Source organism: Dichomitus squalens, assembly GCF_000275845.1.
Source record: "Dichomitus squalens LYAD-421 SS1 unplaced genomic scaffold DICSQscaffold_36, whole genome shotgun sequence".
NCBI classification, from domain to species: Eukaryota; Fungi; Basidiomycota; class Agaricomycetes; order Polyporales; family Polyporaceae; genus Dichomitus; species Dichomitus squalens.
In genome coordinates, this window is record NW_006766918.1 from 211,384 (window position 1) to 237,737 (window position 26,354).

Below are 26,354 nucleotides of genomic sequence, written 5' to 3' on the forward strand. Positions count from 1 at the left end.
GGCCGAAGCTAATGAGTACTCGTGGAGGAATAGTGGATGCGGTGGCATGGGGTAGGCGAGTGGCCAGGTACACCTGCCTCCATTGGGGATTGACTGGTTCGCCGGACAGTCGGATGTTTCCGGCGACATGTCCTAGAGGAACCAAACGATAGTGAATGCCGAACATTAGGGTTATACCGATGTCATAAAGCGGATATTCTCGATCAATGGAGAGTGGACACTGTTTGAGAAGAAGTCCGAGCCGGGTCTCCTGGCATGATAAGCCCAACACTGCGACGGCGTATCCATTTCGCTCCACCAGAGGTATGCGAGCGAAGATACCGTGAGCAGTGAGGGTAAATGCAAAGCTACTGGTGAGTCCTCCGACAGACCGCTGCGTTACGACATCCTAACACGCCGTCCGGAGGTAACATGGGTTTCAATATTAATGAGAATGCACTTGATATGAATGACAAAACGACTGCTCACCGATTCCGCCTTGTGACTAGATCTGATGGATGGAGAGGTGAAGGACATGTCACAATCTCGAAATGTTGCAGGGGAGGTTGCCAGGAGATGCATGCCGTCGTGGTGGAGGTGGTCCAAAGACGAATCGGATACAGGTTGTGACAATCCCAGGGTTGTCCATTCCTGCGAATATGGGGCTATGCAAGGACCCCACCCGAATAGAGACGTATCGGGAGTGTGCTTCATGATCTCCTCCTGCAACCTACCGAACGCCCGACGACCTTCTCCATAGAGAGTCGACATACTGATTCCAAAGATGCCCATGAGACAATACGCTTCGTCTTCGGGTCGCGTTGTCTCCCTCCCAGCTGCCCAAGACATCCGCCGGGCCACGCTGATTTGCTCCACCGACATCCCGAAAGTCAGGACTGCGCATGGAATACCCGTGATTTCCTCCACTAAGGGTGCGAGGTCGGCTTTAGAGCCGAGAGGAACCCATTCCTGAGAGAGGAATATAAGGAACTTGGGCGCGAGCAGCTCCTGCAACGTCCAGCCACGCGAGTGCCATTTGCTCCTCCGGAATGCTGAGTCGGCATTATGCAGGAAATCGTCGCGGGGGACGTCGCGGAGGTAAGCGTAGCACACGTCTGCGAGAGAGTAGTAGCGGAACATGGAATTGATGGCCTCGGAGAGCTCGGCGCTACTCGTCTTGTCGATGCAGCAAGTATCGGCCCACAGCCACTGGTAGCCGTGGCGCTCAGCGAGCTGGCAGCAGCGCCGAATCTTGGGCGACGCGAGGTCGCGAGGATTCGCGCCGGTCACCGCGCACTCCCGCGCGAGCCTCCGCAGCTCCTGGAAGGATTGTTCCTCTTTGTCCCAAACGTGGGATAGGATGGCGTAGCCCCCGGGTACGCTTTCGGGAGAGACGAATTCGTGGAGCTTTGCGCGCCCGGTGGAAAGAAGCCACATGATCTGCGATAACCATCAATGATATGAGTGACTTTCCGTCCATGGAGGGGGAAGACGCACTTCGACCTGCGGTCCGAGAAAGAAAAGAGAAACTGGACAAACGGATGAAGAATCGAGCGGAAGGAAGAGACAAGTTAGGACCTTATAGTAGTCTCAAACACCTATATTAGTCCCAAACAACCGCCGGTGTACTTGCTTGTCAAGGACACCGACCGTGGGACTGATTGATACACTCAGGATCTGAGGCGGTGAATGCATATATCAAAGTCAGGTCAGGACTGATATAAACTGATATATGATAGAGTCGATCTGACGTACATGGTCGGGAAAGGGTAACACTTGATTCCTGCAGACGCATACAAAATGATGTCTACAAGTCTTGTATACGAGTGCGGCACACCTCGAAGCCGTTCATGCAAGGGGCCTAGCTCTCTCTGTCTCTTGACGAGCCTCTATATGATACGTTCGTTAGACGGCCATATGCGCCAGCAAATCAGAGGAGATAAGACGCACACGCTGCCATTGTCCCACTGCATTGAACCACGCTTGATACATTCTAGGTTGTTGCGGCGTACCTTCATAGCATGCCAATCCATCCCATCTCTGCTATGGCAGTATACAGCCTGCGCGGCAGCCATCTCCGCCTTCGGAGCGACACAAGCGACCCGCGCCGAGGGTGATCTCTGGATGACCGTGGCCAGTAGCGGCCGCAGACTCGGTATTCCCAGTGGCATGAGTGTTGGAATCGAAATTCATGGACGCGGGTTTGCGCCGAACCTAGAGAGAAGGCTGCCTGTGCATGGTCAATGGGGACATCGAGCAGTGATCAGTCGTGCTCAACAATCAGCATGTGATGAACGTAGATACGTACCTTTTGCCCATCGCCGGCCTCCAGGTTGACAGTTCCCTCCCTGTTTCATTCATGTTGCTGCCGGGCTGCACATAGTCGTGATCAGAGATTGCCGTCATGGAAGATAGAAGCAAGCCCAGCAAAGCCGCACGGGCGACGACAGAGGAGACCATGAACACTAACCTGGATATATAGCAAGGTATCTGCCCAGGCGCAGCCGAATCCTCGAGTAGGTGGGAAGGCGGCCGGCGACGGGCCGTGCCTGACCAGAGCAAACGCCCCGGAATCAGCAACAGAGGGGGAGGCCACGCTCCAATGTTGCTGGCAGCTCCCACTCGAACGTCACCACCTGCTTCGATCCGTCACTCAACACCTGCCGCGTACTATCAGCAATACCGCTTGTATCGCCCCGGAGTCAGCTCGCCGTTGTCCCCAGGGTGGCACGCGAGGCTGGGTACCGGTATCTCTAGGTCGACTCGTGGTGCATCGACAGGCCAAGCAGCTCGGAGTTGTTCGGATCGATCAATTTAATGTATCCGTGGTACGGCAGTGCGAACGTGTGCCACGCTCACCTGCCCGACACGCCCGCCGGCGGAGACCCCGTGCGAGCCAATGTGCTCTTCGCCAGAGCCTGCGGTTCACGCGCGGATGGATGCTCCAGGAGTTCATCGCCCCGCTTGCCGCGACGTTCCTCTCCAGCGACTGGGACGTCATTGCGGCGGGGATAGCAATGGTTGACGTTGTTGGTAAATTGCCGGTAACCTCGCCGCAGTTGTACTGCAGACGGAACTGCTTGACGAGTTCGGCGTGGCTCAACGACTCGTGCCGGCAGCACAGCGGGAGACCACGATGGAGGAAGACAGCGTACTCCCTGTCGGGGATCTTCAACATCAACGTGCCTACGCTTCGCGGCGAGGCGGCGCGATCATGTGATGCAATCAAGCATCATATGAGCGCAGGATGTTACCAGTAGTGGGGAAGGTACCATACTGAGTCTTTGATCAGCAAAGTGATAAGCTGCATCTGCATGAAACAAACATAGGATCATGAATCATCGTAAAGATAATGCTGAGAAGCTCGCTACTGTCGCCAGCAGGTCTCCAGTCTCAGATGGGTCGGTGACCTTGGTATCATACAGTGGGTATCGGAAGTGGCGAATTAGAGGGCCATCGGCGGAATGTTAGCTATGCATGAAAGGAATGAGCCGTAGTCCGTAGGCAGATGAAGTGACCGCCGTCTGTCCGAAGCAAGACAGTGGGGGAGAGCAACGATCACGTTGCATTAGGACAAGCAGAGGCCTTGAAGTCGACCAACGGTCGCTCGCTTGCCATCTAAATGGGGGCTCCTGACGGGTTCCTCTGTTATGTCCTTGACTCGAGGTTTCGGGGTAGCCATCCGATTGCTAGAGAGCTGGCGATTGATTGTCCGAGCCCGATTAAAAATCTCAACGAATTCAATCGGCAGGAATAAACCTACAAGTATTCTCCGACAGATTCGTCTGTCCGTCTTCAATCTCGCCCATATCGTATTCAGTATCGCCGTTAAATTTAACAGTAGCGTCAATGTTAGCGAAAGCCAATGTCGTGACGCGCGCTTCGCTCCCAAGATCATTGGCAGAAACTGTGGAAAGACCAGACGAGTGGATTGTCGTGACCCACTAAGCGCAGAATCAGAATGAAGCGTGACGTGAGAACTGATCCCACTCTATGCAGGTCTTTCCTCGGTGAGCACGCGATGTCAGAAAGGTCATAATAGGGGAGGCACTGACGTGACCGAGATCGTCGCGATGGAAAAGGCTTGCAAATCATGATTGTGTGCTTGAGCGTGTGCACATAGCCTGTACTGACAGACAGGAGAACTTACAGTTGTGAACAGGTATATCTGGGCTACGTTGAAGATCAGATTCGTCCTATCAAGCATTCATGTAATAAGCGCTTGCAAAACCACTGCAGGCGTAAAGATTCAAGAAACGACACTCACAGGAAGAACAGAGTTCCTGAAACAAGAAGTCTGAGTTAAGTAGAGTATGTTGAAGAGCACTAGCAACACCTACCGTCACGCAGCATGTAAGATGCCAATGACATCTTCGTCCTCGCCTTCCGTGCAGCCCGCACAATCTCTATGGTCCGATACCAAGTGATACAGAGCACGATCGCACTACCGAGGCCTCCGAGTACTTGAAGAATGATCGCACCTGGTCGTACAAATAGAGAAAGAAGTCAATCTCCATCCTCTCCTCAACATGTGTGGGAGTGACTCGTACCCCTACAAGCACCGCGCACAAGTCAGCAGAAGAAATTAGCACGATGTGCTCCATGCATACCTGTTCCACGACGGCTCCCTTATTACCTTGTTTGAAACGAAGCAGCCGTGAGAAATTGGTGTTCCGATTGCGTGATAGGACCGGAATTGTGTTTTTGTTAGAAGGGCCTAAGCAAGCGCAGGTCGTCAGGGCAGACAACGGGCGGTGTATGGGCGTCTCACGATGTTATCTGGCACGGCAGCGCAGGACAGAAAGAATAATAGGACAGTCCAGAACCATCTATGGCCGTTGACGAAGTGTATCCTCAAAGTTAGGAACACTAGAACGAGCGAGCAATCAGTGGTCAAACTGGAAAGCCAATTTGTGGGGAAGGTGAAAAACACCGACATCCGTCGACGAGTTGCATCGCGATTATGACCACGAGATTCAAGACGCCGGAGAAGCGACATCTATAATGGCTCGCTACAAGTCAGTGACGGGGAGTTCAACATATCGGTAGATTGTTGATGACAATACTGACAGCTAAAATTGTTTACAATCGATTCAGTTCGAATTTGAGATGACGAGGGCTGCTCACCTGGTCCGAGTCCCATCCATTGAGGTTCCCCAAGACTAAGGATAGAGCGAAAAAGGACAGGAGGAAGAGGAGGGTGGGAATGCTGAGCTTCCGTCCCCATATAACTCGTTGTTCGGCCTCAAAGGTCAAGAGATGATCGTAAAGTATGAGGACTGCAGGACATCAGAAAAGACGTCCAACTTAGGCGAACAATTCTTTGTTTGTACCCACCTATGCACGCAACGTCGACGTAGTATGAGCTCAAGCTGCGGGTAGGATGTGTAGCTTCAGCACCTATGCATGTCATGAGCTGAGGTTACTCACAGCAGGTTCTCGAGCGTCAATTGTGGCTCAAACGTCTGATTGACGGCGTATCTTCCCTTCTACAACCCTACCTCTTGAGACTCATACGAATGTCCATGGTAGGTGCGCAAGATGCGATACGGCCCTTAGGAGCACTCCGTAATGTGTTATTGGATTGGACCGTGCTACATAGAGTATCTATACGCCAATGATCGGCTTCCGCCCAGAAGGACTGAAACGTATGACATTGACCGCCGGGGGCGTACTATGTCACCGGCGCTATAGCCTGTCATGCCGTAACTTATGATGGCTGCATTGCATGACGATTCAGCTCACGATATATATACCCGGCCTTCTTCGCACGTAGATCTTATGACCTCGCAGCTCAGAGGTGTGCGGGTCAAGACTCGACCCCTTGACCCTCTCGGCTTGACCCCGGGGTTTGACTTGGGGTCTGACCCGGGTCTGACCTTTTCGAGGGGTCAACACGTGATGCATGGTCGGCCCTCGCGTAGAATAGTCGACGCGTAATACCAGGAGCGCGGGCAGGGCGCCTTCAAGTTGCAGGGTGAAATTGCCCACCTCGAGCGAAGGCAGATGAAGACTCAGATGCCACGATGACGACGGGATATACTAACTATGCTACACCTTGCACCTCTCTGAGTTTCTGAGTTCTCGCTGGTTTTGGAGGGGTTTCCCAGACACGCTCCTCTGGGTCGGCATCCATCTCCATTGTGGCAAGTCTCTCGCAGCGTTCCTGAAGGCCATCGGTTTCACTCCCCCGCTTATTGATGGCCGAAACATTGGACAGTTGGAAAGAACAATTGGAATTGGCAAGAACTTGGCAATTAGAAGGCGGGTTCGTGGCCGGTGAAGGCGAGCCTGAGCTCGAGCAGCGAGCAGCGAGTGGCGGACGGCCGGCCGACCCGGCGGTTCACGTGCCCGGAAGCTCCGACGTTGATGTCGCCTTGGCTTGACCCAGGGTCAGACCCCTTGGGGTCTGACCTGGGTCAAGGAGGGGTCTGACCCAGCCGAGCACATGTCTGTCGCAGCTCACGTCTTCTGGGGCGGACCCCGCTCCTATTGACATGTTGATATCTATGCCAGCGATGATTATTCGTCGAGACGTCGTACAGAATTTAGACGGTGACGCCGTGGAGTACAGCGTCTTTCAAAACGATAGGCCCTCTCGAAAAGAACATGCTCAAGCTGGTTGGCAGCCGAACCGTCTCCGAGCCCAAACAGGTCGTCTGATCCGATGGAGCCCCACCAAGTAGGGGCCCAAGTTGGATCCAAGGTTCTCGGTGGTGTTCTTGGGCGTTACGAGCGGCAATTTTAATTCGCATCTGGATCGGCTCTCTGACTGACTTGAGCGGGTGTTTCTCGAGGGGGTACAGATCGGTTTTAAAAGCGCTGATATCTATATCAACAAATCGAGAGATCAGAACCACGTGACCGAAGGGAAGGAACGTCCCCACCACAATCTCCGTCTTTTTGACCAGACGAGATCGTGGCTGCACCATGTCTGCGGAGGAAGGGTTTCACCGCCAATCACGGATAGCATGCATCGACAACGCACATGTGGTATGTGAGCTCCATCTCGGTCCGGGAGGCGTCGGAGCGACGACGGAGGTAGTGTATTCATAGTCTGAGCACTTGACCCATCGCTAGACTCGGCCTCGCCAGTGTAGAATGCAGAGCAACTATCAGAGATGGGAACATAGCTTGACACAGAGGTTCAGACACGCGGATGGTAGTACACTTGGTTCGATGGGGAGGAGCACATACGGAAATGCCAATCAAGCTTCGCCATCTCTCTTCCTTCTCAACTCCTCCAATATCTGCTGCACGCCACCAACATCGCCTATCGACGCCCGACCGTTGTGCCAATCCACGACGATCGGCCACTTCAGCGCATTAGGGTTTCGATTTGCCAGGGTGGCAACGCCTTCGACGTCATGCGGGCGTTCGTCCACCGTCGGATGGGAGGAAAGAAGGGTCTCTGCGGAAGGTGCAGGTGCGATGCCTCCTGTGCCAGAGGGAGATTTCGCAGGCACGTACGAGAGGATAGTCCGCAGTTGGTCCTTTGTTGGCGGCTTGTTCTCGATCACCTCAAGGTTGAAGTTCAAGGGTGGTGCAGACGGCTTCGAAGGCGGGTACGGAGACGAGAGTGCAGAACGTAGTAGACTCAGAGCCTTCGCAGATGCTGGTGAAGAAGGGTTGTGACTTCGCCACATTCAGCAGCGAGAACAGGAAAATCGAGCCTGAACACACGTACAAGATGGAAATCTCAGGCTAGCGTGATTACCCTGTAAGTCACAATAAAGCGTCTTCGGCGACTGAGAATACTCACAATTGATCTGGTGAAGGCTTTGAACATTATGGAGTTGTTGGTCAGACGGGAAGAGCCGTGAGGAGTACAAGGAAACGATGGTCGGTGGTAGATGAGCGACTTGCCCCCCTACTGCGTCATGGCTCCGGCGACTCGGGCCGACAGCCGACCTTTCGTTCGAGCGATCGTTTCGGCCGAAATGAGGAAACGGAGAAGATATTGCGGAGCTTGAGAATATGTAGGTTGTAGGGCCCTCCGGGAAGTCATGGCCACATTAAATCACATTAAGGATATACTATCGTGCAGATAGCTAGGAACCATGTAGAAAGGTTACTGCGCTCATCGGCCGGGTTGGCGCCCGCCCTCAACGCGCCATATACTAAGTAGAAATTATTGATCGACCTTCGTCTCAATGGGGTTTATCACGGACTCACGGGCTGTGGTCGGGCTCCGCCCTCCCTTCAGCCCGCTCTTTTCCACCAGCACAGGAGTGCCAGAGGTTCCCTGAGACCCACCTACCGCACTTGTGCACCTGAAACGCGAAACCACACGAGCTGGCACCCCCCTCACGGACTTGGACATACTGCCATACAGACCTCGCCACTTCACGTAGCCAAGAATTATACTTGGTAGGGTATACTAGTGATCTAGTGATACAACATGAACGCTCGATCCGTGGATAAGACGACGGTAATTATAACTACGGTACAACAATGTCCAAGCCAACCGAAGATGAAGTCATCGTGCCCGTGATGGTCCAGCGACTGCGTTCACGTGTGCGGCCCTCCTAGCAGGCCGTCGTGCCGCGTCATCCTGAGACCGACTACTCGCATCGTTCTGCTGGCCAAGTTCTTCCGGGGGAAGCAAATATTCAATGTCCTCGTACATATGTGGGAAGAGAATGGCGAGCATGTCATCTGTCCTGTTCCAGGGGCGTATTAGTCGAGAACCCCGTGATCGTCTCAGAATCCCTGATACTCACTTGTAGACGAAATCCCCCTTTTGAACCTTCTTCGAAGGTGCATCCACCTGCTTCTTGTCCGAGTCCGCGGCGAACGAGGTAACATTGAGCGTGCCCGCGGCGTTATCGCGGGTGTACAACGACAGCCCTTGCTTAGCAGCGAGGTCCAGAATATTGCGCTCCACCGAGTCCTCTGCGTAGTAGCAGTACACTTCCGTTGGTCGCGTCTGACCCATACGATCGATACGCGCAATGGCTACGGGATGTTTCAACAGTCGCACTCAAAATGTAGTATCAGATTCCCGTACCTTGCACTTCGAATGCATGATGTACTACGCTCTCCACCAGGAATACTCTCGAGGCGCAGGTCACGTTCAGCCCTGCGTTCTCGCGCTCACTGTGACCGCCTTCAGGCACTGCAACGAGCCGTCAATAGAATGTTGTGACTGACCCATGGAGAAGCAATACGCTGATAGTAGGATCAGTGCGGAACTTCTTCGCAGCGTTACGTCGTCCAGAATTCTGGTCGACCCGTAAGCAATTGATGCCTACGGTGCCGTATTAGGAAGTGGCAGACGGTGCACGACACATAAACGCACCGTTCGCCCTCAATGCATGCTGGATGACTGCGGGCGACCAAGAGGGTGAGGTGCAATTGGAGAGAAAGGTAGAAGAAGCGGTACGCACTAAGCAACGAATCCGCCCACGCCGAGAACACGATGCTCTTCGCTCCGGGGTCCGTCACCTCCAGATACAGCAAATGCTGAACCAGCGTCTCGATTTTGCTCCCGTAGCTCCCGTACACATCCATCGACTGTATATCCTGCAACGTCTGCGCGCTGATGAAGTTGTACTGGATCTGTCGTCGCGACCGAGGCAGAGCCTCGTTGCTCTTCAGCAGTTTCGCGGGGCCCCGCGCCTCAGCCGGCTCGTCCGGATTGTCGATGGAGAACCGCTGGAGCTGGTCGGTGTTGATAGGCACGCGGCAGACGGGGCAGGCCTTGCCTTCGGGGCGGGTGATCCACGCTTTCATGCAGTCTTCGCAGTAGACATGCGCGCTGGCAACTAATATGTGAGAATATCCGCGTACACATTTCTCAGGAACGGAACGTACCACTGCGTGATGTAGCCTCGGATGAACTCGCATTTGCACAAGATACAGGTCTTGTCGTCCTCGTCCATCGTACCTTCCTCGTGCGACTTGCTAAGATTGTCCATGTAGCGCTGGCGGGCGCGCGCGGCCTTGATTTTCGTGTCCAGCTGAGCCTGCTTTTCACGAAGGTCCCTAATGCTGTCCTGAAGAGTCGTCTCAAACGTCGCCTCTGCCACAGTGTCGGAGATTTCCTGCAGCTGGCGGAAATAGCTGTGGACAGCGTGATGAGCCACTGGGGATCACAAACCGATGAGGTGAGACAACATACGCGATACGCTCGTTGAACGCTTTCCGGAGGTGAGCCAAATCGCTTTGGAGGCGATCGATCAATTTTCCTAGACACAAAGATGAACATAGTCCCGAGCTGCAGTTTTGCGCGAAACGTACCTTGCTCAGCAATGAGAGACCTTAGTTTAGCAACACCCTCCTGCGCCATAATCCTCTCGGGGTCGTCTTTCTTCTGACTGTTCACGACAATGTGGTTCAGGTCGACCAAAACGCTCTTGATCGCACGCCCAGGATCGAACTCATCTAACAACGCCTTCCGTTCGTCATTCAGAGTCTTCGCGATGACCTCATGCTCAGGTAGCATCTCCTGGTCGTCGAGCCTGTCAAGCTGAATGACCTCTGGGTCATTCAGAGCCACGTACTCCGACGCCTCCGCCTTCCGCGCAGCCTTCGTCTTACGCGCCTTGACCTCGCGCACGTCATGTGCGGCAAGCAGGGTTCGCTCGGCGGTGAGCGTCTCGCGTCGATCTGCCAGGAGCGCGGCATACGCCTGAAGGTACGCCTCTGCTTCGCCTTGAGTTTCGAGACTGCGCGAGTACTCCTGGCCGTCGGCATCATCATCTCCCTTGTTACCGAGTGGCTGGGTCAGAAGTGCGATAAGCTTCTGACGCCATTGCCACAGGAGGGCGGACTGTTCGTTCAAAAGCCCTTCGATGAGCTCGTTACCCTCCTCCATCTATGCGAATCGTCAGTAGAGCCCCAGCACACAATCTATAGCACATACTAAGTGATAGGACTTGAGACCGCCCCTTCCAAGATAGGGAGTCTTGACGTACAGATCTTTCTCTTTCAGAGCCTTGACTACAGGATCATGGTCGAGGTAGGTCATCGCACGCTCAGCAGCCTCTTCGGTACCTGCGAATACTCGCGCTCAGCTCTGCTCAAGACCCCGACCAGTGCTTAAAAGATCACAGACCTCTCAAAAGAGTACGCCTCAGCTCCTCCGCTGCCGCATACGCTTCGCTTTCCGCAGCCTCATAAGATTTGCCCAAGACGTGATAGACGTCTCCCTGCAGAAACTTGACCCTATGCAGCGCGATCCGAACGCTACGCATGCGTCCATGGATGGATATGCCCTTCGCTCTGTGCGCTTCTCCGGCGGGGTTCCGCGGAATGCCCTCCTCGTCGAGGTCGAAATCTGGACTTTCGCTCCCCGTGCGCTCCTCCTTATCTTGCTCCTTTCCGTTGTCCTTGGCTTTGCCCTTGCCCTTGCTAAAATCGCTGTCCTTACTCTTCTCGGTCTGAGCCTCGGAGGAATCCTGGCGGCGCGACGCTCGGAGCTGAGCCATCTCCGACTTGAGCTTTTCGCGCTCCTTCGCATACTCGGCCTGCGCCTCCTTGAGGTCGGCAATGAGCTTGTCCGCTTCTTGCTCAGCCTCAAGGAGCATGTCTAGCGCTTGGCGGTAGCGATTCCGGTTCCCGTCGTCCTGCTGGAGCAACTGGGCCAGGGTCGTCATAGTGGAGATCTTGAAGGACAGAGGTGAGTTCATAGGTGTCACGGCATGAGGGGACTGGAGTCCAGAATTTCTACCTTCTCCGTTCGATCCTCCATATAATTCCGCCAATTCTGCTCACGCATCGTCTCGAGCACCTCCGCCATGCTCTTCAGCACCCCAGGCTTGTGCAGCTTGTCGACCGCGTTGACTGCGAGCTGCCCGACCTGCGGGTGGGTACAGAGACCGCGCAGTCGGCGGAGCCAGTGGCGCAGCTTAGCGACGTCGACCTCCCAGTTCTCCGTCGCCGCGACGCCGCGCGCGTCCAAGCCGAGGTCGAGGAGTGCCGCATCGAGCGTCTGGTCGTAAAAGTGACGCTCGACGCGGCCGAGCTCGATGGGAACGAGGTAGCGCGTCTGAGGAGGAATGGTCAGCTCTTCTTTTACTGCCTCCTTCATGGTCCTGGAGCACAATGTTCGTTAGCAGGGCGCGATCGAAGCGATACACCAAGCGTACCTGACGGTGTACCGGCGGAAGAGCTCTGTGAACTCGTGGACGTAGCCTGGAAGCTGCAATCGAGTCCAAGTACGGGGCACGTCCGTAACAGCGCCGATGCGAAGGAACCTAGTAGACGCAGTTGTAAGTAAGCGCACCTGGACCGACATCGTGAAGGACGCACTTGAGGACGTGGATCAGATCAGCAACCTGCGACCGCGCCGGGGTACCCGATACCGCAAAGGACGACAACCTCGGTATGAGCGAGACCATCTCCCTGAAGACGTCAGAACCGTCAGCACGCCAAACTCCAACACGCCAACAGCCCGGCACTCAACGCACTCCGTCTTGCCCCCTCCAACCATTTGCACCTCGTCCATGATCACCCGATACCACTCGCACATCACCAACGGACTCCGCGACCGCGCCGCCGTGCTGTACTGCACGAACGCGCGGCGTGGCCGCGAGGGCGGCGGGCGCGCAACGCCCAAGTCGTGCTGCAGGACGTTGTACGTCGTGATGCACACGTCGAACGTGTTCACGTATGCGCACCAGTCGAGGATCTCTTCCTCGTTCTCGTCCTTGGCTTCATGCTCATGCTCACTGTCGACGTCCATGCCGTCCTCCTCGTCTGAGTCCTTCGCGCAGGCCTTGCCCTTACCTTTGCTGCTGCCTCTAGCTTTGGGTGCGCGCGAGGCGACTGTCTTCTTCTTGCCTTTGCCGTTCGCCCTGGCTGCGGCAGCCGCCCTGGCCTTGGCCTTTGCGGCCTTGCGTTTCTCCCTCTCCAGCGCGATGTCGCGGTCTGAGATCGGCACGGTAACCTTCTGCCAGCCTTCGTAGATGAGCACCTTGAGGCTAGGCGCGTGTTGTGCAAGCTCGTCTGCCCATTGCGGCGCAAGCTGCGGAGGCGTCACAATGAGCGTCGTCTGCAGCGCAAGGTTAGTCAAACCGAACATCCACGCGTCCGAAGCGCACCTTGATCTCTTTGACCTCGATCTTCGCCTCGGGGTCCCACCGCTTGTTGACCGGAGAGCGACCTTCCGCCGGGTTCATCATGATCGTGGATATGCACTCGAGCGTCTTGCCCAGCCCAGGCTCCTCAGCCACGATGCCCCCTAGCGCCTCTAGCGCCTCGTCCTCGTCCTCGTCTTCCCCAACCGTCGGGCGAGTGGGAGATATGATGCCGCGAAGACGGTGTATGTACCATGTTTCGTCAGGAGAGATTGGGTAGCGATGCCAGAAGAGAGGGAGCGGACGTTCGTCGACGTCAATCTGGGTCGTAGGGACGATCTCTCCTGACGATGTGATGGTCTTACCCTCTCTGTCAATCATCCACCCTACCGTCCGGCGCTGGAAGGGGAGGAGAGTGGGGAGAAGAGCCTCGGGCTGCAGCACATCGAGCGCTTCTGGAGAAAGGGCCGGCGCAGGCTGGAGGATTGAGAACAGGAAGGGGATGTCCGTGTGGCCGTGGTAGGACTTTGGCACGGGTGTCTGAGGAGGGAAGAGTTGGAGGATGAGCCGACGCTGGGCTTCTTGGGTCTCGAGAGCGCGGGCCTCTGACCACGATTGCTTGCTCGCAGGCTGGACGGGTTCGAATATCTTCGGACACACGAACGAGCAATCGATTTGCAGGCGCATGAAGAACGGCATCTCGTCTGGCTCGTGTTCTTGAGACAGGACCAGGGACAGCTGTGAAGTGATGCGAGCGCGCTCGTCACGCGCTAGAGCTTCGAAGGCGTAGAGAGCGTTGCGAAATCGTCCCGCCCTCGGAGACAAGTCGTAGTCGTCCGGGTCGAAGGAGTCGCGCAGTATGGGTAAAGCTAGAATAACGCTGTCCTCCCTGGTCGATGGGTCGACAATCTGGAGGCTTCCCAGGTCCAGTGACACCTGTCCAAGATCAATGACCGCTGTTTGGCTCTCGGACGCTGCGTAGGCCGACACCCAGTCGCGCAATGCCTGCTCGTCGTCGGCCATGCCACTCTCCGCTGCCTGCTCATCAGTGTAGTAGTCGTATTCAGGACCGTTGATGGCAGTTGTGTAACGTATGCGGAGTACGCGCTGATAGACAGGGAGAAGGCGTCCTGTGTCCGCGACATTGACGGCGTCCTTGGAAGAGATCTTTGTCCGCTTCCGCCGACCATCTTCCTCGTCCTCTTCATGGCTTCTCTTCTTGGATCGTGCGGTATTCTTTCCCTTGTATTTCTTACCGGCTGAGTGATCGAAGCCAGTCCGATTGCGTAGACGTTGCAGCAGCGCTTTGAGCGGCAAACGTGATTGTTGGTCGCCGTAAGGCCTTGGACGCGCACGTAAATTTTCTACATGATCACTTTCTTCGCAGAACATTGATGTACACAGGGCAAACCAGAGGCAGGTTGCGAACGGGGCAGTAGGCGGAGGGGAATGATGGCAGTCAAAGGCAAGGTGATTAGCCGCCGGTGACCGTCGCGGCTCGCGTGTTGTATCACATGATCGAGTCATACACGGTACCGCCACTTCCTATTATGGGTGATGCGCCCTCCCGACGCCCGACTCCCGACATAGCTAAGGTCGGTGAAACAGTGCGCCGCCTCAGAGCGACTCATAGAGCGAAAAGAAGTAGAGTAGAATACTTGAACGGGTCCCTTAGTACTATATACATGTGGCATATCACGACTCACAAGTATGCATACACACGACTGAATTATGCCTTTTCCTCGTCGTTTCCTTTACCCACCTCCTTCTCTCGCAACTCTCTCCGCCGTTTGACATCCCAGTTGTAAACGCGCGCGGTGTTGACCTCCATGACTGTGATCTGCTCCCGTAGGAACTCAAGGTCCTCAATCACGCTCTCAAGACTACTCTGTGCAGCATCAAGTTTTGATCGAAGTAACGTAACGGCAGCGGGAATCTTGTACTCGAGCATGACGTTTGCCTGGGGGGAGAGGCGGCCAGATCAGAGGGGAGGACGTGTACGCAGCAAGCGGTTGAGTAGGAGACGACGGACGCACCCCAAGCCACAAGTAGACGGAGTCGGTGTCCTCCAACTCCGCTTCAGCGTATAGCGTGTCGTTCAGCTCGAAGGTAGTTGTAAGCGGTTTCCCTGAGACGTCTACGTCGCCCTCGTCGTCATCAAGGTCGTCTTCATCTCCATCCTTTGCTGCGCTCATGCCTTCCTACGCGCGGACGCCGCGCGTCAAGTAAAGTTTCTAAGGAAGTCGACATTCACTTACTCGTCGTTCTTGCAAAAACTCCACCATCGCCAATGTCTTCTTGATGTCTGGGATTTTTTCCTCGAGTCCTCGCCTCCGCTGAGCTAGGTTATTGTCCATGTACCGATACTTCCTTTTTGTAGAAGGGAGCCGTCAAATTCGGTCCACTTGCCCATAGATGACACAGGAACATACGCTAGCGCGGCCTGGAACTCCTTCAACGCATTCTCCGGATTCGGGTCAGGACCCAAGAACTCTGCGACATCTGCCTGGATGAGCTCGCGTTAACATACACTGCTGCAATCGAATCGCTTGTGCACGGACGATGAAGGGCGCTTTGGGAATGCCTCTTGGATTGCGTTCTTGCGTCTGCGTGGCTGCTTTAGACATAGTTGCAAATAAGCAGAGGATCTTTGCTGGTTATAGAAGATGTGGGGAGTGTAGTAGGGTGATAGACAGTAGCGCAAGCCTCACATTTCCGACCCTCTCGAAATCTATAGCTGAATAGATAGGCGCACATTCCCGATTGGGTTTGTCGGCAACCGGCGTCTGTTGTTCCATAAATTCGCCCAATTTTTCGCTCTCGTCTTCCCAACTTCCTCCTTCCGCTCCGTCCCACCTTGTTCACTATCGAGGCTGGTGTGTTGTTTTCTGATGCCATGTCACGTCTTATTGTGAAGAATCTGCCCGCGTATCTCACCCAAGAGCGGCTGCGGAAGCATTTCGAGACGTCTGACGGACCTGGGGGCACACTCACTGATGTAAAACTCGTGCTGAAGCCCGACGGGACGTCGCGCCGCTTCGGCTTCATCGGCTACAAGTCTCCCCGGGAGGCGGAACGGGCGAAGAAGTGGTTTAACAGGTCGTTCGTCGACTCGTCGAGGATCACCGTCGACGTTGTTGATGTGTGTTTTTTTCTCGTCCTGCGCCTTCTTTAGTTCTGATTCACTTCCGAAGGGCGCGAAGGACGCTCCGGCACCACGTCCCAACAAGCGTCCGAGGTTAGGCCCGTCGCCCGCGGAAGTCGAGGGGTCTGCTGAAGCCTCAGCGAACACCAAGACGACGAAGACCTCTACCAAGGACAGGTCGAAGACGGGCAAGCACGCCGACCTTACCGATGAATTCATGCAAGTAATGCAGCCTCGCAACAAGGGTCCTTCGTGGAAAGACACAGACCCTATACCTGCACCTTTGGCGTCGACATTAAAGGATTCTGGTATCGACGCAAAGAAGAGCAAGAAGTTGAAGAAGGGTAAGGAGCTGCCAGAAGCGACCGAAGAGAAGGTGGGCTCTGCAGACGCCTCCTCAACCACGGGCTGTTCCTCCATGTCGGACACGGACTGGCTGCGGCGGCACACAAAATCGACGCTGGACTCTGTGGACGTGCCGGAGAAAGTCTTCGAGCAGTCAGACGACGAGCTTATGAAGGATGACGAGGAGGACTCAGACGATGATAACGACGTGCGCAGTATCCTCACTGTTCCATAGCCCTCATGGAGCTGACACGACGATCCTCACCAGGATGAGACCGAACCTCTAGACTCGACGAAAGCGACCATTTTGCAAACTTCACGACTATTTCTCCGTAACCTCCCCTTCACCTGCACTGAAGATGAGATACGGGAGCACTTCCAGGCGCACGGCGATGTGACCCAGGTGAGCAGACGATCTGTGTCTATAGTGTGAGGTGAAGAAGAGAGACGGGTTAGCATGATGAAAAGACTGAATAGGGACATCAGACTCGCTTGCGGGGGTGCTGATTATTCAGGGAAATCGATAGTAGAAACAATCTGATCTATAGTCATCTCTCTTCTTCCCTTCGAAGCTCGCCTCATCAGTGCATATCAGACGCTGACCGAATTTCCTCTCTTTAGGCACATCTGGTTCTCGACCCGAAGACACAGCAGTCGAAGGGTCTCGCTTATGTGACGTTTGCCAAGCCTGAACAGGCCGTGGCGGCGTACGAGGCACTCGACAAGACATCGTTCCAGGGTCGTCTGCTACACGTCTTGCCCGCGGTGGATAGGAAGGGAAAGGTGGAGGATGATAAGGGTGAGGGCAAGAAGCGGACAGTAAAGCAGGATCGTGACGCGAAGCGAAAGGCTACAGCAGGGAAGGAGTTCAATTGGGCCATGTTGTATATGAATGTACGTAGAGATCCCGCGAATATATCTCGTTGGGGCGTCGTGAGCTCATACACAATCATGTAGAGCGATGCAGTGGTCTCCTCTATAGCAGACCGTATGAAGATCTCCAAAGCAGACATCCTCAACCCCGAGTCCTCCAACGCTGCCGTCAAGCTCGCCCTGGCCGAGACGCACGTCATCCAGGAAACGAAGACCTTCCTCGAACAGCACGGCGTCGACCTCTCTGCCCTCGACCCCTCTCCCTCAGGGCGGCGGCCCGCGCGCTCGGACCGCATCATCCTCGTTAAGAACATTCCTTACGGCACGTCCGCTGCGGACGTGCGCGCCCTCTTCGAGCCGCATGGGGAGCTCCGCCGCGTGCTGGTGCCGCCAGCGGGCACGCTTGCCGTCGTCGAGTTCGTAAACCCCGACGAAGGCCGCAAGGCGTTCCGTGCCGTCGCGTACCGCCGCATGGGTAACTCGGTCATCTACCTCGAGAAGGGCCCCGAGGGCATGTTCATCACGGATGAGCCTATCGCCGACAACGAATCGGCAGCCCCGGCAGTCCCCGTCTCTGCGACGGGCGCGGCTCCCATCGCTGTTGCGGATGAGACCTCGGCGGCTAATGAGTCGGCGCTCAGCGCGGGGACGACGCTGTTCGTCAAGAATCTGTCGTTCAGCACGACGCCCGAGAAGCTAACACAGGTCGTAAGGCACCTCCCGGATTTCGCGTTTGCGCGCATCCAGACAAAGCCCGACCCCGCTCGCCCTGGGGCGCGCCTCAGCATGGGCTACGGCTTCGTCGGGTTCCGCACGCTAGACGGAGCGCGGCGTGGCCTGAAGAGCATGGACGGGATGGTGCTCGATGGGCACAAGCTCGTAGTGAAGTGGGCGGGACGTGGCGTAGAGGGAGAGAGTACGGCAGACAAGGAGAAGGTCAAGGCGCGCACGACGAAGATGATCGTCAAGAACGTGCCGTTCGAGGTGACCAAGAAGGACATCCGGGAGCTCTTCGGGTACGCTATCGCACTTTGTTTCAGCCGTCACTGCAGTGCAGCGCTGATAATGGGCGTCGATCTTGTGACAGTGCTCATGCGCAGCTCAAGTCTGTGCGATTACCTCGCAAGTTCGACCATCGTACGCGCGGATTCGCGTTCCTCGAGTTCACCACGCGGCACGAGGCCGAGCAGGCGTATGCGACGCTCAGACATACGCACTTGCTTGGGCGACATTTGGTCCTCGAATGGGCAGAAGAGGGTGACGTCGACGTCGACAAGCTCCGAGATAAGGCGGGCGCTGGCTATGGTGGCGGTGCGGAGATGCCCGGTAGGAAGAGAAAGTTGGAATTAGGAGATGGGGATGGGGATGGAGGTGACGATATGTAGAAGCGTCTTGGTTAGTACACGCACAGGAGTGTGAGACAATTTCGTGGTCGCGCTGTGTTGCCTTCAACGAAAAGTCGTTCGTGATAGACTTTTGTCTCTCGTGCAAGGAGGCTGTGCCCATGGCCAGACCAGCTGGATCGCTACCACCGGTGGTTGGTTGGCAACAAATGATCGGAAGAAAGCCGTTCACCCCCGTCGCTTACCATTGTCGTCGAGATTGCATGCGCGTGAAGGAGCACGACGATCTGAAGTTTGGCCCATCCACTTTTGCCTCAGTGGTGGCAAGTTTTAGGGCTTGCACAACTTATACGTTCGAACTCTATGGACAGAAGACTTGTGCAGCGTCTGTGATGCCACATGCCACCATAGCATTGACAGCTTTAGTCAAGAGCGAGCACCGCAATCGGGAGTAGGGACCAACCCTGTGCCTGGATCGCAATTCAAATCCGCACCAACGCATACTTAATACGAGCCCATGAGCCATCTAGCGCCTCGCCTCGAACTCGTTCAAGGTATCTCCCTCAACGAAGCGCTGACAGTTGATTTACTGCAGGGGAAGACAAAATGAACGCATCGTCAGATCCCATACAGTCGTGGACACCCACTCTGGTAGCCGAGAAGCTTGATCAGGCGTTGTGAGTACTCGGCGTCAGGAACGACGCGTTTCTGGGATCCTGATGAGCATGTTGTATCCACAGCTTTCCTGCGGGCTGTCGGCTCGAGATGGCTTGTGTGGGTATGTTCGACACTTCATCCCGCTTTACTCTTGCTGATATCTACTCATAGCGCTCATCATCTACGAATATATTCTCACCTTTCCTGCTGAACACCGCGTAATATGGAGACGAAGACTAACAATACCAACGGTTTTGTTCCTCCTCAATCGCTACTGCCTTATGTTGTTCGGACTGTCCATTGCTCTGTGGGCATTCGTTGTGTGGGAGGACGACAGCGTGGGTCCATATTTCTCTTGTTTATCGCCTTACCGAAATCTTCACGCTTTGCTACCTTGTAGATGTGAGTCTACTCTCTTAGCAGCGAAAAGCAACAACATACAGACGAGCGGACGGATCTTATAGGTGCCGCTTCCCGGATGTGTCGCAACAACTGTTCGGAACTCTCCTAGGAGCAACACAGGCAGGTAAGAGATTTAGTATATAGCTAGATATCCTAGTGCGGTAATCGTTCATAGTCTTCATGGCTCTTCGCATACATACTATCAATAATCGCAAATGGTCCTGGACGACCCTCATTCTACTCTTAGGGCTTAGTCCAGTGCCACCCAATGTTGTGAGTAGGGCGTTGTCTTCCGGTTGTAGAGGGCTTATTGTTTTGCGGCAGATAGAAATGTTCATGTCTCGGCCTATGGCTCTGCCTTGGCCGCTTACAGGCTGCGCTCAGACGATATATTCTGGAGGCAACTTGAATAATCCAGTTTGGACCAGGAAAGTATCCCGCATGTCTGCTCGTTCCACGAAGTGTACTCAAATTTTCTTTTCATAGAGGTATGATATACAAGCATCGCCAGAGCCCGGAGATCTGACTCGATCTGCTGCACATTAGTGGCGATTAGCGTACGGCTATGCGGTTATGTTGCAAACTTTATCGTTGTTGCCATTACTTGGTACAGAACAGCCGGAATAGCAATCGCTGCCAGGAAAGCCAGATTGAGGACATCTTTAGTCTCCCTGATACTTCGTGATGGTGAGGACGCTACACCTATTGAATCGGCGTAATGCTCACACTCGCCGTTGTGGGCAGGAACCACATATTTTATGTGAGTAACAGCCTTCTTGAGACCGTAGTATATTGATCTGATAGTTGCTTCAGAACAACTCTAATCGTGGACTCTGTCATAATGTATTATGTGCTAACGGTACGACACACTTCCCCGGTCTGTCCACCTGGCGACTAGCTGTCCAACTAACAATACATCATGAAGCGGCAAGTATCCCTAGGACTTGTAGCAGTCATGTTCGTGCTCTATCTCGCCGGTTGCTGCTCACCTAGAACTCATCCTCATATTTGTAGAATTTCGTCAATCCTTATGTCCCGCTTCATTTTGAATCTTCGGACTTTGGATCAGTCGCCAGTCCTCACCACCATCTCTGCTGGCACACAGATTGCATCTTCCCTCCGTTTCGCGCAGGATCCCTTCGACAACTTAGGGGAACCGCTGGACGTCGATGACGAGGATCACAAGGGGTTAGATGACGAACAGGGGGAGGATGACGAAGAGAGCCTCATGACAGAAGGATGGGGCGATAGTAGGAGTCTGAGCGAGTACCACGCCGTTAACAGGTCGGATTCGCTCGATTTCTCGCATGACCCGATCACCAAACGGTTGGATCACGAGTAGCTGGCTTGATCATAGTAGCATATATGTAACACAACAAGTTCAGCACAGACAGCACAGATACAGCAAAGATACAGCAAAAATACAAGCAACCTCGGTTATCACCCTCGGATACATCTGCTAGTGGAAGCGGTCAGCTTTGTCTGACGATGCTCTATTGGCAGTCCCACGTACGTTGTTCATCGTCGGCGATGGAGTATCCCACCATGACGCCAACATGGACCTTACCGCCGCCAACCGTCTTCGTCGACATAGACAGAACTTTCGCGGCCGTGGCGATACGTTCCATCTGGGAGGGGGTATGACAAGAATCCCTCCGTCTGGGACTCGCACATGACTAGATGAACAGGTCGCAGGACCAGGCTCAAGTCTTCCTGGTAGGCCGCGATGGACTGTGCATAGATCCTCGGAGCGTACTCGAGGTATTGATGCCAGGGCGGCGCCCAGAGAAGCAACTTCAATTTCGGAAGGTTGCGCGGGGCGTAGTGGATCCAGGGTGCCTGCGAGATTAGGTCCACCTGACCGAGGCCCGAATCTCTCTGTCCGGAATCTTGTGAGCGATGCCATTTCTCAAGGATGGGGAGTTATCACGACGCAAAGGACTCACCAGAAGCGCAGTGTCACGCAGTTCGAGATATACGAGATGGGGCAGGTATAGCAAGAAGCACGTCCGGGCGGGCGAAGGCCCAGTATGCTTGGCACAAGGCTCATACTGGCGTAGAATACGGAGCCTGACCAGCGAGTGCTCGAACAGGCGGTTGATTGATGCGCATAATGCTTTTTCGTCCTCAAGTGTGGTGTTTACACTGAGATTGACAAGTGGAGGGGCAGGGCCACGGAGAGACCTTATAGTGAAGGATTCGGTAGTTAAGGATCGGATGGGCTGTTTGTGAGGTAGACACAGTCCGCGGCGGTGGAACGCAGGCAATAACAATTGTGCGTGCTTCAGATCCGTGAGGGATCGGAAAGCGACACTCACGTCGTCCGGTGTCGAGCGGAGAGAAGTGGAGAGGACGAGCTTAAGGGAGCGGAACTTGTTGATCACTTGAGGAGCGAATGCTTCGCGAGCGAGAGCGTCGCAAAAGGTTCGGAGTGTTCTGGGGCAATGCACTTCCACATGAACGTGACGAAAACCGAGGATGCCCCGAGCGAAAGCTCGCACAACAGCATCAATGTCTGCTTGATCGCGGAGGAAGAGGTAAACGTCGCGGTCGATCTGGACGAGAAGTTGTCCGTCCTCGGACCATGTGGTGGTATCCTAGTTGCATAGACCGTGAGCACGTCAATTGCACTCCTATCCTGAACAATAGAGTAGCACGCACCTGACTGGAGCCACTCAACGCGGACCCTTCTGCACAACCACCATCAACCAACTCTACTTCCTGCATGACATACGGATCCCAGGAGCGCGGCAATGGCAACTGAACTTCAACCTGAGCAATGTCCATCTTCTTGGCAATGCGGTTGCAGCTGGATGGTGGGATGGCAGAAGGGAGTTAGTAACGAAGCGCTGCAGGTTGGTGAAGTAGTGGCGCCCGCCCTTGGCTATCCGTCGACCGCACGTGTTGTTCGTTCGAGAGACCGCTATCCTGGCCCGAGCTGTACGGATAGATGGACTCCACGAAAGCTCGCGGAGCTGCCAAGAAAGTGGACATCGCTCGTCGATGATGGGTTTGACATATCCTGGCGGGCGGAGACTAGCGGTCAAAGCGCGCCAGCATTGCGAGGAGGATGTCAGTCTGAGAGACGGCTGAGAGAGGAGTCCACTATGCGTGAGTACACCTCGTCGACAACCGCGAGATCTATGTCGTAGTGGGTGCGAATCCTCTGCACAAACGCCGCGTCCTGAGCCTCCCTTGGGAAGCAACAGTCGTTCGAGTCGGAGGGCCGCTATTCTGCGTAACTGTTATCAATGGCCAAAATATAGACAGGAGTAGGAAGCACCACTGAGGCGTATAGAAGTACATCGCCGATGTCTTGAAGGGTGAAAAAGGAGGAGGGACGAGACACCCAGGTGAAGTTGCATTCCGAGGCCAATTTGGGCATTAGCCATAGGTCGACGGACTGTGCGAGTGCAACAAGACCTCTAAGGTACATGCCTCTGATGCTGCTACTATGCACTCACATGCTCGAACAGTACGGCCAATGATACATCTATCGTGTCTTGCATGTCACTCATTGTAGACGGATCGTGGCTACTCAGTCCGGACGAGGGTAACGTCTGGATGACTGCATGCTGTTAAATTTTAAACGACTGTGGTATGAGGACTAGACACAGCTGGACCCACCTCAATCTGTATATAGCCCAGTACATCGTCTTGACTTGATATATAGGAGACATCCCTTGGATGATCCCAGGAAACTTCGCCTTTCGCATTCGTGGAGGGCTAGAATACATCGCTCACGCACGATAGGACTGTGTGTTGAAGCTTTCTGCTCGTCGTATGCAAGCAGTCGCATTGAGTATACCGATCTCGCTCATATTGCGAATCGGAATGGGAAATGTGAAGAATGATCTCTTGGCGATTTGAAACGTACGACATAGACTACTACCACCATTTTCCCATCATACACCTGCTGAGATACATATGAGACAGCCGTACCCGGAGCAAAGCCTCATGTCGTTGACAGAAGCGCAGTCTTGAACAAGAACACGGACATGGACAAGGTACATCGAAATTTGGCGATATACTACGCGGCGCAGCTAAGAGACGGGGGGAAGCAGGAGCAGGCCACAAAGTCATGTCGAGATGGCCTCCAGCAGTTAGGATCATTCAGAACGAAAGCATAGCGAGATGAATCGGCGAAAGCAGAGGACAGAAGCATCGGATGCTCCTCGTTGTCGGAGTGCGAGCCGACATACAAGACCCAAGCGCCTTGTGTAGCTTCGTCCTGACTCCACGCCATGGCCATCGACCTGCCCACCTCCGCTGCGAACAGACGACGACACACGCACCTGGCGATCACATTCTCTTCTCGCCTCGCTTGATGACCTCTTGTTCCACGTCACACTGGTGCTGCCATCCCGGCGACATCTAGCCCAATAATTTATGGCATTCGAAGTGAGACAGCGTGGCAAGCTGGACCCGCCAAAGCTCGAAAGCAACAATACATAGCAATAAAATAAGACCCATATATGTCAACTCACCCGCATATATGACCCATCTATGCGCCGCCGTGGTCAGCAGGTAAGCACCGTTGAACCGAACCGGCCACTATAAACATTCTCCGTCAAAGCTGCAACCTCCTGTCTCGTTCCCTCATCGTCTTCCACAGACAGATAGTCTCTGCCTGTGGATGGCTGTCCCTCGAATTCTCTGCCCCTCCTTCGAAGCACAAGTATTGGTTGTCAGGTAGGGCGAAAGCGAAGATCCGCAGGCAGCGGAGGAGGGCGAAGACGTTCGTGGGGTAGCTATGAACGATATCGTCGTATGCTCCACCCGGAAGCATATCGCGAGCCCCCTCAGCCCACACGGGCCTCCAGACCAAATACCGGAGATTCGGCATCCTAGTCGCGAGCATTCTCGACCAGCTCGTGCCGACGGGCAAGCGGTCCCATCGACTCTTCGTTATAACGAGAGGGATATTCTAGAGAGACCTCGGTGAGTTTCCGTACCTTCCTCGTAGTCGTAGTCCATCGAACGTACCTCCGACCTCTCCTCGTGCAACTCTAAGTACACGAGGTTAGGGGCGTCTAAGTGGGAGCACAATCGTACCGGGTTGTCCTCCCGCTTTCTCATTGGCGACGGCCACTTCAGGCAAATGCGGAGCTGTTTGAGCGTTTCTCTGCACAGAGAGATTGGCGTTCGAAGTTTATTGAGATCGTTGGCCTCTACGCGAATGCTCAGGTGCCGCAGGGGGGGCAGTGGCTGCTCGACGCGGGAGAAGAACGCGCCCGACGTGTTCAACGTGCGGACGCTTGCGGGTAGGATGTGACCGGACCCAAAGTTGCCTGCAGTTGCGGTTGCGAAGACGTTCAGCGTATGCAGATTCTTACTTGCGCGCAACAGTTCGATCGCAGCGGCGAACGCGATCGCGGCGTCTCCCTTCACATCCTCCTCAGTGTCCCACCCGACAGTGAGTGACTGCACGAGATGTGCTCTGTCGGAGTTTCTCTCGAGTGCCGCTGCCCAAGCGACCATAGTGTCTTCATCGCGGATCGCCGGGTGGCGGTGTATGAGGCTCTCTGCGGCGAGAAGAGTCTCGCTGCAGATCATTGCGAAGCGCGTGAGGTCGTGCTGGTCCAGTTGCGACCCGATCATGTACCAGACGGTTTCCCCCAAGGCACCTTGCAGCGCATGCAGTGGAGCGGGTCGTGGAGGAGTCGAACTGGGGGCGAGGTCCACCAACGACAACGGTGATGGTCTAGGATTCGTGACACAAGAGGGCGCGCCCTCCCCATGGTCGTTGCGGGCGATCGGGCGGCTTCTCTCGTCGCGCCACTGGCGTTCGTCCCGTGCGCCGTCATCTTCTTCGCTCGCTTCGAGGTCTTCCGGCGACGTCGGGGGCTGCAGAGCTTTCTTCTCTTCCGGAGAATCGAGGGTGAGAAGCGAGGATCGGGAGGCGGTCTTGGGAGACCATGACGCAGGTGAGCCGACTAGGGTCGTCGGATACGACTCCAATGGACTTTCGCAACCACCGTCGTGCACGCATGTCTCGGTGGATGGTGAAGAGTTTCGAGCGATGAGAGGAATGCGTATGCGCGGCCGTTGCGGCCTGGAATGGGGGTTTGGCGCAATGGTTTGGAGTGACTGCTGGGTATTTTTCTGGTCATCGGGCTCGAGCGTTGTTCCTGCCGCTCTATTGTCGTGTGGGACAGGGGCTGGGTTGCTTCTGACTTTGTATCCTGCACGGAATTTCTTGAGCTAGGAAGAGATGGTCCTCTATTGTCAATAGGGGATGCATTCTTGGAGGAGCCGACTGGTACCCACCCGTGTCGTGAAACTCGGCACTTTCTTACCCCGAGCAACGTCTTGCATCGCCTGAAGCATTTGAGCTGGGTGCATACTAGGACATATACTCTTGCAACCAGATGTGGAGTGGTGGTTCGGATGCCGAGGTGGTGGAAGACGCAAAGCAGGGGACGCGAGCCTTCGGCCACCTTTCCGGTCACCACCCATCACGTGATGGTGTTGCGACAACGCCCCCCGCCTCTGGAGCCACATGGCTCACAACATATGCGTCCTGCGCTTATATGAGGAAGATATACACTAAAACCCATTGTCTCACACAATCCAAGCTGCACTGCA

The 26,354-nt window shown here is 54.9% G+C and overlaps 9 protein-coding genes across 9 annotated transcripts; 2 read left to right on the top strand and 7 right to left on the bottom strand.

Annotated features, from left to right (window-relative positions):
* Window positions 1–657: 657 nt before the first annotated feature.
* Window positions 658–1,347, bottom strand: DICSQDRAFT_23627 (HET-domain-containing protein; the record flags this gene model as incomplete). The annotated part of the gene is made up of 1 exon (XM_007368502.1): window positions 658–1,347. A coding segment is annotated over one exon (690 nt), but the record flags the coding sequence as incomplete, so codon positions are not given.
* A 595-nt stretch (window positions 1,348–1,942) lies between these two features.
* On the top strand, window positions 1,943–2,965 carry DICSQDRAFT_139174 (uncharacterized protein). The gene is made up of 3 exons (XM_007368503.1): window positions 1,943–2,209; window positions 2,288–2,352; window positions 2,450–2,965. The coding sequence occupies exon 3, from the start codon at window positions 2,582–2,584 to the stop codon at window positions 2,795–2,797; it is 216 nt and encodes a 71-aa protein (XP_007368565.1). The 5' UTR covers window positions 1,943–2,209; window positions 2,288–2,352; window positions 2,450–2,581; the 3' UTR covers window positions 2,798–2,965.
* Window positions 2,966–3,344: 379 nt separating this feature from the next.
* On the bottom strand, window positions 3,345–5,350 carry DICSQDRAFT_139175 (uncharacterized protein; the record flags this gene model as incomplete). Its single annotated transcript, XM_007368504.1, has 11 exons — window positions 3,345–3,676; window positions 3,743–3,970; window positions 4,035–4,062; window positions 4,130–4,175; window positions 4,247–4,262; window positions 4,320–4,460; window positions 4,751–4,848; window positions 4,917–4,978; window positions 5,050–5,051; window positions 5,107–5,258; window positions 5,317–5,350. Coding segments are annotated over 6 exons (423 nt in total), but the record flags the coding sequence as incomplete, so codon positions are not given.
* A 1,837-nt stretch (window positions 5,351–7,187) lies between these two features.
* Window positions 7,188–7,768, bottom strand: DICSQDRAFT_148939 (uncharacterized protein; the record flags this gene model as incomplete). The annotated part of the gene is made up of 3 exons (XM_007368505.1): window positions 7,188–7,614; window positions 7,667–7,683; window positions 7,742–7,768. The coding sequence occupies 3 exons, from the start codon at window positions 7,766–7,768 to the stop codon at window positions 7,188–7,190; spliced, it is 471 nt and encodes a 156-aa protein (XP_007368567.1).
* A 690-nt stretch (window positions 7,769–8,458) lies between these two features.
* DICSQDRAFT_66429 (uncharacterized protein) lies at window positions 8,459–14,024 on the bottom strand (the record flags this gene model as incomplete). The annotated part of the gene is made up of 16 exons (XM_007368506.1): window positions 8,459–8,642; window positions 8,703–8,937; window positions 8,990–9,074; window positions 9,129–9,229; window positions 9,281–9,307; window positions 9,369–9,739; window positions 9,796–10,044; window positions 10,103–10,169; window positions 10,222–10,798; window positions 10,847–10,977; window positions 11,039–11,588; window positions 11,654–12,017; window positions 12,072–12,179; window positions 12,235–12,327; window positions 12,393–12,976; window positions 13,026–14,024. 16 exons carry the CDS (start codon window positions 14,022–14,024, stop codon window positions 8,459–8,461), a joined length of 4,725 nt encoding a protein of 1,574 aa, XP_007368568.1.
* A 646-nt stretch (window positions 14,025–14,670) lies between these two features.
* Window positions 14,671–15,662, bottom strand: DICSQDRAFT_109830 (Prefoldin subunit 3). Its single transcript, XM_007368507.1, has 5 exons — window positions 15,563–15,662; window positions 15,434–15,507; window positions 15,260–15,371; window positions 15,038–15,202; window positions 14,671–14,961 (listed from the first exon to the last, which is right to left on the bottom strand). The coding sequence occupies exons 1-5, from the start codon at window positions 15,626–15,628 to the stop codon at window positions 14,731–14,733; spliced, it is 648 nt and encodes a 215-aa protein (XP_007368569.1). The 5' UTR covers window positions 15,629–15,662; the 3' UTR covers window positions 14,671–14,730.
* Window positions 15,663–15,852: 190 nt separating this feature from the next.
* Window positions 15,853–21,214, top strand: DICSQDRAFT_182391 (RNA-binding domain-containing protein). The gene is made up of 17 exons (XM_007368508.1): window positions 15,853–16,143; window positions 16,196–16,699; window positions 16,760–16,894; window positions 17,113–17,385; window positions 17,449–18,380; window positions 18,452–18,690; window positions 19,303–19,384; window positions 19,448–19,481; window positions 19,536–19,702; window positions 19,827–19,890; window positions 19,942–20,039; window positions 20,091–20,194; window positions 20,311–20,453; window positions 20,511–20,526; window positions 20,580–20,625; window positions 20,692–20,723; window positions 20,781–21,214. Exons 1-9 carry the CDS (start codon window positions 15,898–15,900, stop codon window positions 19,584–19,586), a joined length of 2,496 nt encoding a protein of 831 aa, XP_007368570.1. The 5' UTR covers window positions 15,853–15,897; the 3' UTR covers window positions 19,587–19,702; window positions 19,827–19,890; window positions 19,942–20,039; window positions 20,091–20,194; window positions 20,311–20,453; window positions 20,511–20,526; window positions 20,580–20,625; window positions 20,692–20,723; window positions 20,781–21,214.
* A 115-nt stretch (window positions 21,215–21,329) lies between these two features.
* On the bottom strand, window positions 21,330–23,593 carry DICSQDRAFT_182393 (uncharacterized protein; the record flags this gene model as incomplete). The annotated part of the gene is made up of 7 exons (XM_007368509.1): window positions 23,394–23,593; window positions 23,231–23,341; window positions 23,050–23,169; window positions 22,645–23,000; window positions 22,428–22,575; window positions 21,713–22,363; window positions 21,330–21,644 (listed from the first exon to the last, which is right to left on the bottom strand). Exons 4-7 carry the CDS (start codon window positions 22,758–22,760, stop codon window positions 21,330–21,332), a joined length of 1,230 nt encoding a protein of 409 aa, XP_007368571.1. The 5' UTR covers window positions 22,761–23,000; window positions 23,050–23,169; window positions 23,231–23,341; window positions 23,394–23,593.
* Window positions 23,594–24,290: 697 nt separating this feature from the next.
* On the bottom strand, window positions 24,291–26,270 carry DICSQDRAFT_162798 (uncharacterized protein; the record flags this gene model as incomplete). Its single annotated transcript, XM_007368510.1, has 3 exons — window positions 24,291–24,613; window positions 24,753–25,970; window positions 26,037–26,270. The coding sequence occupies 3 exons, from the start codon at window positions 26,268–26,270 to the stop codon at window positions 24,569–24,571; spliced, it is 1,497 nt and encodes a 498-aa protein (XP_007368572.1). The 3' UTR covers window positions 24,291–24,568.
* Window positions 26,271–26,354: the final 84 nt, after the last annotated feature.

Coding starts and splice junctions, on each gene's coding strand:
- DICSQDRAFT_139174 (XM_007368503.1), top strand. CDS start 2,582: ATGTTGCTGGCAGCTCCCACTCGAACGTCACCACCTGCTTCGATCCGT.
- DICSQDRAFT_109830 (XM_007368507.1), bottom strand. CDS start 15,628: ATGTCTAAAGCAGCCACGCAGACGCAAGAACGCAATCCAAGAGGCATT. Junction 15,508..15,562: donor TTCCCAAAGCGCCCTTCATC/GTCCGTGCACAA, acceptor GAGCTCATCCAG/GCAGATGTCGCAGAGTTCTT. Junction 14,962..15,037: donor CCGTCTACTTGTGGCTTGGG/GTGCGTCCGTCG, acceptor CTCTCCCCCCAG/GCAAACGTCATGCTCGAGTA.
- DICSQDRAFT_182391 (XM_007368508.1), top strand. CDS start 15,898: ATGTCACGTCTTATTGTGAAGAATCTGCCCGCGTATCTCACCCAAGAG. Junction 16,895..17,112: donor CGCACGGCGATGTGACCCAG/GTGAGCAGACGA, acceptor TCCTCTCTTTAG/GCACATCTGGTTCTCGACCC. Junction 19,482..19,535: donor GTCGGCTCGAGATGGCTTGT/GTGGGTATGTTC, acceptor ATCTACTCATAG/CGCTCATCATCTACGAATAT.